Source organism: Cariama cristata, unplaced genomic scaffold (genome assembly GCF_000690535.1).
Source record: "Cariama cristata isolate BGI_N322 unplaced genomic scaffold, ASM69053v1 scaffold2864, whole genome shotgun sequence".
NCBI classification, from domain to species: Eukaryota; Metazoa; Chordata; class Aves; order Cariamiformes; family Cariamidae; genus Cariama; species Cariama cristata.
The window spans coordinates 23,073-34,879 of record NW_009611024.1 but is presented as its reverse complement, the minus strand read 5'-3'; the positions used below and the strand labels follow the sequence as shown (position 1 = coordinate 34,879).

The 11,807-nt window shown below is 39.0% G+C and overlaps 1 protein-coding gene across 1 annotated transcript in view; it reads right to left on the bottom strand.

The window, feature by feature from the left end:
• The window catches only part of ESRP2 (epithelial splicing regulatory protein 2), a gene marked incomplete at its 5' end in the record, with an annotated part of 44,364 nt that overhangs the window by 10,173 nt on the left and 22,384 nt on the right, over positions 1-11,807 (bottom strand). Inside the window, 9 exons of the mRNA XM_009698070.1 lie at positions 2,697-2,877; positions 3,908-4,100; positions 5,345-5,531; positions 6,681-6,902; positions 8,767-9,068; positions 9,593-9,635; positions 9,835-9,967; positions 10,797-10,907; positions 11,735-11,789. Coding sequence (XP_009696372.1) covers positions 2,697-2,877; positions 3,908-4,100; positions 5,345-5,531; positions 6,681-6,902; positions 8,767-9,068; positions 9,593-9,635; positions 9,835-9,967; positions 10,797-10,907; positions 11,735-11,789 — 1,427 coding nt within the window. The remainder of the gene's footprint in view (positions 1-2,696; positions 2,878-3,907; positions 4,101-5,344; positions 5,532-6,680; positions 6,903-8,766; positions 9,069-9,592; positions 9,636-9,834; positions 9,968-10,796; positions 10,908-11,734; positions 11,790-11,807) is intronic.

Here is an 11,807-nt window from a genome sequence, read left to right as displayed (position 1 = left end):
TGAACCACTAAACAAGAGGCTAGTGTTGAAAAAATTAAAATTAAAATGCTGATCTGCAGATTTTTACATTATTTTTTATTAGAAGCATGTACTGATGTTGAGACCAGCTTGTTGAAGCCCATGATAAACAAAGTCTGTCTCTGAAGAGGCAGGTCTGGTATGAAAGGTGCTTTCACTTAAGCAGCAGCATGTGCGTACATGCAATACACAGAGCCCATGAAGAAGGAAGGAAGAAAACAGAAAAGAATAAAGCAACAACTAAAACTTAAAACCTGTTCCTTTCAGACGACATACAAAGACAAAAATCACCCTTCAATCTCAGCATCTCCAATCTGGTTCCCAGAATACCAACATTGAAGCCCACTGAATACCAACATGAATTAGTTACGCAGAGATTAAAACCATGCCCAAACCACTGACAATTATTAGGGGCTGACTTTATAAATGAGCAGAAGCATCACACAATAAATCCTTGAGCAACAGCAGAAAGTGAAAAAAACAACGTAAGGAGAGAGGAAAGGGGAAGAAAAAAGAAAAAAAGATTAGTTATTGCTCCAGAGACATAATATTGTCCCAATACAGTAAGTCACCACCTCTTTTTTCCCCTAAAGGAATGAGCGAGTATAAAACTAGCATTACCACATGCGGGATTCCAAGAACAATTCAAAATAATTCCTTGGCTCCTTTACAAGATATTGAACCCGATCTCATTTGGACAACATCTTCTAAAGAAATCAAAGAGGTGACCAATTTAATAACAGTAACTGATGATGACAGAAGGTTGCAGCAGAAGAATATAGTTTTCACCTTGTGGCAAATTTTCTATTAATTTGAAACATTTAATTGTGCAATACAAACACTATTAACTGCTCTCCAAATGCAGAAACAAGGAAAAGGGCAAATTCAGCACCAGACCTAAAGTCCAGATTCACTAAACTGAAGATTTATTGGAAGACAGACTTACTAGACATTGTCACTGACCTGTTCCATGCACAGACAAGTTCAGGTCACATTTTTCCATGGTACACTTACACTTCTAGCTAAATTTCAATTTAGAAAAAAGGTTTCCCCACTTAAGGTTTTAATATACCCACCATTTATCTATCAAAAACCCCAGTCAGTTGAAAAAAACAAAAGGTAAAATATCAAAGGCTAAGCAACAGATGAATGATTACTACTGTTTGTCTGGAAATCATGAAAGCCACAAGCAATTGAATTCAGTTTGAACTCTGGAAACACCTGTTCATGAAAAAGCACTAAAATACAATGACATTTTGTTTCTTTTTAATGTTTGTCAAAATTAATCACACTTTTTATAAACTAACCTTCAAATTTTTCCACTGAAAAACCAAGAATGAGAAACTACTTTCAAACATAAATGTTACATTTGAAAAGAAGCCACAACAGGTAGAGAACTGTATCTTCCAAAAATGCAAAACTTGGAACATACACATTTAAGCATCTATTCTCAGTCTACATTCATTTATGTAGCAGATGTCTGGCTCTACAAATTAAAGCCCATTGTCCTTTAAGAATCTTAAAAGGAAAAAAGAAAGAAAAGAAGAAATCACATCATGTCTGAATGTTTTGTATTAACTGCTGCTATGCACTAAAAAGAAACCATCTGCATCCTTTAGCAATATCACTGTTATTCAATTTACAGAATTTTGAAGAAATTTTTGCAAATGTGCAAAAGTTGTCTTCTTTTCACACATATCACTTGAATGGTGGTTTGAGACCCATCAAGAGGATTTTGAGTCAGGGCCTCTAAGTAGTACCAGAAGGGCAGATTTAGTATTTGTGGAAGTGCTGTTATCCACATAAGTTAAATACTCACCAGAATACACCATATTCAATTATCTTTCCTTTTAGCAAACACGTGATGACAAAACATGGATATAGATACAATATCCTCTGAGATGAAAGGCAGAAGACATGGAAACACCCATTCCATGAATTCAAATAAGTGCTGCTGAAAAAAAATGTTTGTAAATGGTGCATTTTTTTTTTAAATGTTCCTCAAGAGTTCCTCAAGTTTCTATGTGTTTGCTCAGTGATACAGCATTGACTCAGTACATACTGACTGAAGTTACACATAGCACGTTAGAATATTTGCTATTATGACAAAATGGTTCGGAGAATAGTTTTCCTTTAGGTTGCAGTGTAATGCGGTTCTAATAGAAAATGTTCCTGCCTGTAACCAAAATAATTAGTCCTTGAAAGAGCATCTGACAGACACATCTGTGTCTCTCCTTTTGCAAGCCAGTCACCACACCTAGGTCACAGCCTTTTGCACTAGAAATTTGCTCTCAGCAGACTTTAACACTTAAGTCTTGAAGGTCAAACACTGACCCTTCCTAGGGCTCCCACCAAAAATTGGCCAGGACTGAAAGCTTTTGGCAGCCCTCACCTTCCTCTGGCAGCACCTTTGTAGCTCCACTCACAGTGGAGCTCTGTGCTTTCTCCTTCTCCTAACCCTAGACACTAACTCACTGCTTTCAAATTAGGATATGTTTATTATATAAGAAATCAGGCAAATTGTATATTACACTTCAATCTGCCAGTTAAACATACAACATTGAGCTTGCACACTTGTTCAGCAATTTCCAAAAACCAGTCACTTGCTCAGTTTGATCCCCACTGATCATTACTCGGAGGTTCAAATACAGTATCAAGGAGAGGGACTGCATACTAACCTGGTACCCCTGGAAGAAACTGAGTATCTCCTTCATTCCTGTGTTATATGGCAAGCCCTGCATACGGACTAATGCTCCAGGCTGGGGCAGAATCGGAGTGTGCGTGGCAGTGGCAGCAGCAGCAGCTACAGCTCCTGGAGGAGCTGCAATATACCCCACTGTGGTAGGGGATACTGGTGGACTGAAAAAGAAAGAGGGGCAAAATTGTTACGAAAACTAGTGACTAGTTTTTAGTACTCAGAATAGGCAAAGATGAAACCGAAAATTTAAATTTGAGAATAAGTCCAAAAACCACAGAAAAACAAGCAGCCCTGAGAGAGACTGCTTTGTGGACTTTCTTTGTTTCTCTTCAGCATCTGACAAATTATTTTTAGAGAAGGGAGGGAAAGGAAAATAGCTCACGTTAGTAGTCGGAGACGTAAAGAGTGGCACTTCTTATTTCACAACGGATGAGAAAAATAGTAGCTGCAGATGACTTGTTCTAAGATTGTTAATAAAACCATAAAGAAAAAAATGGGGGTGGGGGGAAAATCATAGTATGAAGAGCAGGCAAGGGCCCAAATCTGGTACTTCTGAGCCACAAAACAGTGAGTAAAGTAGTATCTCTGTTCAGGGTCCATCTATCAATTTCCCAGATACTGAGGCTAGTAAGCGTCACAAGTGTAGGCACTGTCAATGAACAAGCTATTTCCCTGTGGACCCAAATACCAGACTTCAGTAAGCCATGTTGATATCCTCTGTGGGAAGGGAAAAGGTGGAGACAATCTGCTTTGCTTACATATGTAAAGTGTTCTTTGGTCTCATTGATATAAGAAAGCAAACCTAATACACACCTATGATGAGTCTTTCAGTATGGAAACAGTATCATAAGTACAAGAACAAACTAAGGGACGAGGGTAGCAGCATGTATTGACACAGCTTCTCATTTGGCCAAGAAACAGAACCGCCTTAATGACATTGCCCCAGTGCCAAAACCACTGTTAAATATTAGACCAACATTATCATGAGAGTCAAACAGAACCCACAGAAAGGCCAAACTTCATTACAAGGCCACAGAGAATCAGCTAAAATGGCTACTGCGTCTGCTGTTGAACATCAAGTTGCCAGGATTATCTACAACAGAAGTAAAAATTTAAGAGCTGTCCTCAGGTGACGACACAGTTGCCTGATCCACTGAGATGTTAAGAGAAGCAGCTAAGTCTAGGGGTTACCTGGGATAGTAAGCTGTGTAATTCATATAAAGCTGAGCAGCCTGAGCTGGGTAGTAGGTGACAGTTGGAGGAGCAGCCGCAGAGGCCTGGGGAGTCCTGGTGGTTGGCAAGAGGGCTTGTGGCTGGTAAAGCGCTGCCTCTGCTGGGATCACAGCTGCTGTTTGGAAAGCGGCATAAGCTGGTGGAGAAAGACCTAAAAACAAACCAGGACATAGCCACAAAAAAACCCAATCAGAATGGAGATCTCTGCTACAGGAAAGAAATTCTTTATCCCAATGTGACAAATACCATCTGGGCATGATTAACGAACACTTGTGCAAAGACCGCTCTCTAGCCTCTCCCGTGGAGACCCCTGCTACATCACCATGAATGACAACTGGGGCATTCGAAATGAGCAATTCCTGAGAGTTCACAACTCCTAGAGCTGAGCAGCCTTGCCCATATGCAAATGCAAAGTAGGGAACTCCAGAGTTATTCAAAGAAAGCATAAAGCCATGTGCATAGAGAAAGCAGGCGTGCACACCAACACACCCTCTGTTCTTTCTAACAGAAGTAGTACTCTGTGGGACAAAAGTACCGTAAGATTAGCTACACATGGGCATCCGCAACTGCTGACCATTAGTCTTCACGTATAAGCCTCCTGCAACTTCAAAAAGTATTTTTAGGATATAACAAAAGGAAAAAAGAAAACCTCACTAGATCACTAGTCTGCTGCATTTTGATGAACAAATATCTGATTTGTATAGGAACATAAAGCTTGGCTTGGTGCACAGTCAAATTGTTTTTAAATACTGTATTTGGTAGCTTTTTACTATTTTGCAAATACACATCGGTATCTGCTTAGTGATTTGGCAGTGAAACCAATTAGAATGGTACAGTAAAGTTCCATTGTAGTTCCACAATAAGGTTCACTGTAATCTTAAATAAAATAAAAATATAAAAATCCATCCAACATTATCACTTTATGGTCTGTTAGCATATCATCCCAGTGGGTGTTTCCCTTCAAAAATAAGCCCAAAGAGTACCTTCTCAATGCTCTAAGGCAAGATAGCAAGAGCACTCATCGGCAGCTAGAATACAGAATTTCTTCCCCTTTTTAAAAAAAACCCTCTAATTCCAAGTAGGTTTCACTACAGGCAAGTCTACCGCAGAGCTCAGAAGAACAGTACACCCATAAAAAGCAAAGTGTGCAACAATTTCACTGGCAAGGCCTTGCTGCCCTCTACTCACCGCCGAAAATACAATAAAAATGCCTCTGATCAGTCCCATTATTGCCCAAAGGGAACAATTTCAATCTCGGCACATATACAGATGGATGATTACTGATCATGGCAAACCCAAGTCAAAAGGTGAAAGGCCACAAAGCTTCAGCACCTACCACATATCAGCCTTTAGCAGCAGAGAGCAGAAGAACTGGAGACTTACATGGTAACTTACATGGCGGCGGGGATAAGCCACTACGATTTAAAGTGCCACCCATTAAAACAAAGTTCATCTCTTCTCCTGAACACTGGAATACTTCCACATAACGGTCCTTCATCATTTTTTTGTGACATTTTTGAGCCACCATAAAGGCTTTGTCAGCAGATTTCATTTGGATAAAAGCATCACCTGATGGTCGTCCCTAGGGGAGGGAGGGGAAATAATCAGAAGTCAATCTGTTATTAAAACACCCAGAGCACAAGAAATGCAGAAAATACTGAGATCAAATGTCTACTGAAAGTCTGTATTATTCTTCCTCATCTGGCACCAATGACTAATAACTCAAACATTATTTTTAGGAGCAGAAAGGCAAGACTCATGTAATCAGTGCCCAGTTAACACGACATTACCTCCGTCTTCTGCAGAAAGAAAGAATAATTTAGCATGGAAACAAAGTTTGGAGGCCTCTAATCCAAACGCTGTTCAAAGCAGGGCTAACTTTCAAGTTACATCAAGCTACTCATGGCCTTCTCCACTTGAAATCTGAGCACCTCCAGGGTTGGAAATTCCACAGCATCTCTGGGAACCTGTTCGGGTACTTAACTAACTTCTCATTGTGATTCCTTTTAACTCAGTTGGAATTTTCCTTGATGCACCTTATTAACACTGTCTCTTATTCTTTTGCTGTGAAGCTCTAGGAAGAGTCTGGCTTTGCCTTCCACGTAGCTACTCTTCAGAAAACAGTACAACAGTATAAAGCTCCAGACATGCTTTAGTAAAGTCCGTAGCTACATTAGAAATTGATTTCCAGTCTGATTTTCTGCGACCTGACAGACATTGCTATATGTAGATCTCTCTCATTTGTTTTCTTCAACACCTCAGTATTTCCGTGGCTAGTAGAGTTTTTTAACACCATTTCTTTTAAAGCCTGAGAAGTCTCTAATCAAGTTAGAAGTTAGGAAAACCTTTTCCACAAACAACACAGCTACCACTGAGCAGAAACCCTGAAGCTGACGCAGAAGCTATGCCATATAACAAGAGATATTTCTGTCTTGTGTATTTCCAGTACTTGACTGAAACACAAGGGACTATTTAAGACAGCCTCCAGGATAAAGCTATTATTAAAAGAACAAGCTTCATCCTCCCCAGTCTTATGCATACATATATAGAAAGAAAAGCATATGCATATGTAAAAAGGGAAGAGAAATGAGGGAAAGACAGACAAACAGAACACAGTATTTTCGCAAGGTTATGGAAGACCTAAAGCACAGCCAGGAACAGGTAAGTTACTCTGACTTCTAACCCTGTTCAATAACTGGAAAGCTAGGCCTCCCATGCAAAATGCTGTTACCTGTTGATTAAGGACCATGTGAACTCCATGGGGCTTGATATCAGCTGTGGCATCTCCCATAAATTCCAGGATGTCATCGATGCCAGCAGTGTAAGGAAGGCCTCTGAGCCTGACACAGTCGCGTATGGTACCCGTGGCAATGGTATATTGTGGGGGTATGACAGGAATGATGGGAGTTGGGAGAGTGGGAATAAGAGGCGTTGACATATATCGATTAAGTACCTGTTGGCAAAAAAAGCACATTGACGGAGATTTACACATCATCTGGCTAAGCATAAATTCATTCTCACAATACTATTTCACACATTTAAATAAATCCACTTCCACCAGAGGAAAAAAAAAACCACAACAAACCTTCTTAAACCAAATTATTGCAGATAGTTTCCTGTTGGGCATCTGAAAGTTTCAAACTCAGAAGGGGAGAGGGGAAGTCTAACAAATTTAATTTGCTAGGTCCCAATAACAGACCTTTCTAATCTCATTATAAAAAAGTTAAAAGCAGATTACAGTTCATTTTAGAATATCCCAAAAAGGAACATCTGAAAACCACATTTGTGCTCATAAACCAGTATTGTCACATACAATTTTACTTAAATTAGGGTAAATTGAAAACAATCATTTTAAAAGAACTGAGACCTGAAATAACTAATAGGTAAAAACACTAGCTCTAATACATTTATAAAACCTGATTGGTTAAGTGAGGGCGCTTGTTTTTTTTTAACCTGAGTGCTCATCTCCAAGTACAGGGCTTTGGAGGGTGGGGGAGCAGGGGGAAGAGGGAGAGAAAAAGGAAAAAAAAAAAAGGGAGTTTGTTTCAACAGAAGCCTTTTTTCAGGAATCTACTTGTAGCACATTTTCAGGCCAGAAATCTTCTCCCTCACTTGTGTAAAGAATATTGCAATTACTTTGTATTAACACCAAGTAGATGAGAGCTGGTTTTACCTCTTGTAATTACTCAAGAAGCAGCCTGTAATTCCCTAAACACATCATCTCTTGCTCAATCAGCAAAAAAATGTGGGTGTCACCCTAGACAGCTGTGATAGAGGAAGCAATGACATATTGCTGGAATAAGTTTTATCCAGGTCTTTCTAACAAAAGTGAGAGTAAAGGCTTGGTCACCGTGACGGAGTGTTTTTGTTCCTTGGAGGATTTAGCCTTATTCTCCAGGGGGGGACGGACGGATCTCACCACATCATTTCACTTAGTCTTCACAATACACATATCAGATTCTTGGCTGTTCTGATCTCCATATCACAGGTCTAAGGGTAAATGGCAAGTCTACAAGTGTGGATATTCTTTCCCTTGCCCCATCCCTTCTGTGGAAGAGACTTCTCATGTCACATAGATTGAAACAGTAACCGTATTAAGTTTTTATAGCCAGTGGTTACGCAAAGACCAGATCAAATCTCATAATGGTTCCCTTTGGCGTTATCAGTCTAGAAATATTCTGTGTCAGGCAGAAAAATGCAATATGGGACCTTTTCCACAGGCTCAAGTTGCTGGCGTCAAAATAAAATGGTTTTGCCAGTTTAAGAAGGTGGTGATAGGAACTGGTGAAGGATAGGGAAAAAAGTGAAATATCTTGTCTTAGGAAAGCAAATATTTCACTTCCTTTCACCAAAAATCAGATACACGGTGGTGATTCTTGGTTTTCAACAAAGCAGTTGTAGGAAAAGCTGATTTAATGCATCCAGATTCGGATCTAATGTTAGAAATTCTGTACATGGAGACCAGAATTAAAAAACAATACTGCAGATTTTCAAGAAGCATTACTACAATACTATCAGTCTAGTATATTTTTAGAATTATTTTTGTGATTTCAGTCAACCTTTAAGAAGTAGAAGAAAATTATCTAATTATTTGTACTTCACAATCTGAAGGATGTTAAAAAAAAAGCAAGTAGCGGCAGTAAAAAAAACAAAAAACAATGCTATGCAATTTTCCATGCCAGTCAGGAAGCACATATTGCCCTTTCTAGAACTTGGCATCGTTAATATAATAGACTGTCTACAGCGTATTTGCATGCAGGCGTTCAAAGAAATATTTTAACTGTTAAGTTTCAAGTCTCACAGCCAAAAGTTACCACCTGTTGGACTTCTGCTGCTGTGCTCCTGAAGAGTTCAATGTAACGTTTTCCAAGTATTTCTTTGTGCTTTTTAAGTGCATTCTGTGCATATTCTTCACAGGAAAATAACACAAATGCATCTCCTGTGGGCCTGCCATCTGGGTACTTTACAAAGAGAAGGCCCTCTTTCCCTCCTGTGACTGGGCACTCTGGCCCCAGGAACCCCAAGACATCCTCCTGAGTAGCAGTGAACGGAAGGCCTCTCATCCGGATGATAACTTGATTCTCCTTAGATAAGAACTGGGCCACTTCATTGGAGGTGCCTGGTAGAAAGATAACAAGATATGGTCAGCCAACAACAAATGGTCATGCTGATCACTCAATTCCATAGGATGCAGGAACAGCAAAGCATTGAGAAGCCACATAGAGGATAAGTGGCTAGCAACAAACCCACAGAAGACCTGAGAAACTACTAACTCCTAGCAATCTATCTTGAAGTGAAAATCTCTTACCCTGAAACTGTTTCATATTTTAATGAAATTGGAACAAAGATGAGATTAGTGTGAATTTATACAAGGTACACAGATGCTTCCACTGGAAAGCATCATTTTCCTCCCAAACAGCAAGATCTGTCTGTGAACATCACAGCCCAAATGCTCACAGCTCAAATTCAACCATGTGAAACCAGAACTTGACAGGGTCAAGTATTCTTGGAAGGCAAAACAGGAAAAGCTACTTCATTATCCATTTGTGTCCTCAGTCGAGGAAAAAAAAAAAAAAAAAAATCAGAACCAGAACAACACTCCTATGAACTTAAGTAATCACACTGAACTTCAGCATTACTTACCTCCTGCAATTTTTAAGAATTCTTCCCCAGTTGCTTTGTAAACCTTAAAGAGAAAAAGAAAAAAAGAACACACACATGAAAATCATATCATTCAACTCTAAAACACACCCAATCTTCCACATGTGAGAGAATTGTCTTTTGGTACTTTAAGCAAAAGCAGCACAGTTCGTTCTCATTTAAAAGTGTAGTCTAAAATATTCCGGTTGCTCTCTAAAGATTTGTTTCAAGTCACTACTTTTTACCTCGATGTATCTGCTACCCATGTGATGCTTATGTCTTTCCAGTGCAAGATCTCTCTGTTCGGAATTGACAAACCGAACTAACGCTTCCCCATTTCTTCTTCCTTGAGCATTCAGACAAAGAGCCACACCACCTCTGGAAGGTAAAGCCAACAAAAATAAACTAAGTTTGAATCTTTAATAAAGAAGTGTGCAAGAACACTAGAGAAATCGGACTTTACATGGAGTTTACAGATTGAAAAAGAAATTGCTACTATCCACAATCTAATTTCATTTTTAATGTAACACAATTATACTGCAGAATCTACTTCACTGAGATCTTGCATTTCATGCTGTTCACTACTTTCTCAACTTCCATGCAGATGTGAATTTGCAAGCCCTTTCTATCATCTCAGAGATGCAGATTTGAATTTCCTCATACCTCTTAATAAAAAAAAAAAATTTTCTCAATGTTGAGAATCTGGAATACATAAGTGAGAGGTATGCTAAATTAAATGCACTTTTTCTCTATATACACACACATATAATACACACAGAGGCGTACACACATCAGTCATATGAAAATTTCTTCCAAACAGCACTTGGAGGTATCCGAATCTGGACTGTTTAGGAGGTATAGCAGAATACTAAAGAGCTGGCACAAAATTAAAGCTTCTGTTTTATCTTGGACTCTGCCTCCATTAACGCAGTAGCAGTTTCTCCCTTTAGGTACTAGCAGTAAATGAATGTACGTTGGTTTTCAATTGATAAGTCTCTTTTCTTCACACACTTCAAAACTCTTTCTTGTACACCTAAGGCTGGTAAACCTGTTCAGTTATCATGACCATGGGGTGGGAAGGGGCCTGGGTGGGGAAAGACAGTAGAAGTGAGGAGATGGGTGTGGGAGATGTATGTTAAACAAATATTAAAAGAACTTGCAATTAAAGACAAAAGTGATAAAGCAAGACAAATTCTTATTATCTTACTTGGCAATGTTGAGTCCTTTGAAAAATCGAGCAATATCTTGGTCTGAAGACTGCCACGGCAAACCTCTGGCACGTATTACTGTCTCACTGTCCACTGTTTCAGATTTACTACTGCACAGAAAGAAAAAAAAAAGCCAAAGTAAGCTTTAATCCAGGTTTTCCATTATTTTACCAAATTTCAGTTTGCAACTAATTTAACTTGTAAATCAGGAGTATATTTTCTGCTGAAACTCCTCCAATTCTGTTACTCATTTCAATAAAGAAAGGAAAGATAATTGGCATAATCTTTTTACATACACACAATGCCTAAGTATGCACTACGTTGTCACTACATAGCAGTTCCTTAAAAAAAAAATAAAATAGGAAGACTCTCAAAGTAAAGTAATAAGGAACTGGATTGATTTTATTTGAAAGATCTAACAATCAAACATAGATGATTACAAGGCAGTCCTAAGTACGAATATGTATTACTTATGCTTAAGAAGTTTCATTCTCCAGTTACTGCAACGTACTTGAAAACAAAAAACCATTCTGTTTCTTCGTTTCTTCTCTCCCTAAACCCAATATGCAATACACCACATATCAGACCACTCTTCAGAAGCACCACATATTTCAGCTGCATGTGGGGTGCACTAGCCATTACCTCTGTTGACTTAGGGAAAGTTCACAAATATTTCTTCACCACTGGGTAAGATAACTCAGCCTCACTGCCATGCAAAACAGAAACTAAAGAACAAAGAGCATTTAACTTGCAGTGACTCTAAAGAGACGGACTAAAGTACAGCTATAGTCTGTCTACACTAGGCTACTGAATACACTGTTTCTGTCCTCAGGAACCAACCTACTTTCACAGTGACCGAGGGGAAATATTCACAAGCTTTCCCTGCTGTAGAGAAGACTCATCTTTGGTCGTAAACAACTGTGATGCGGGCACTTACCAAGGACCTGTTTCGTACTTGTATTTCACAGTTTCAGGCTCAGTAAATATGTGATCTGCAACAAAACAGGAAG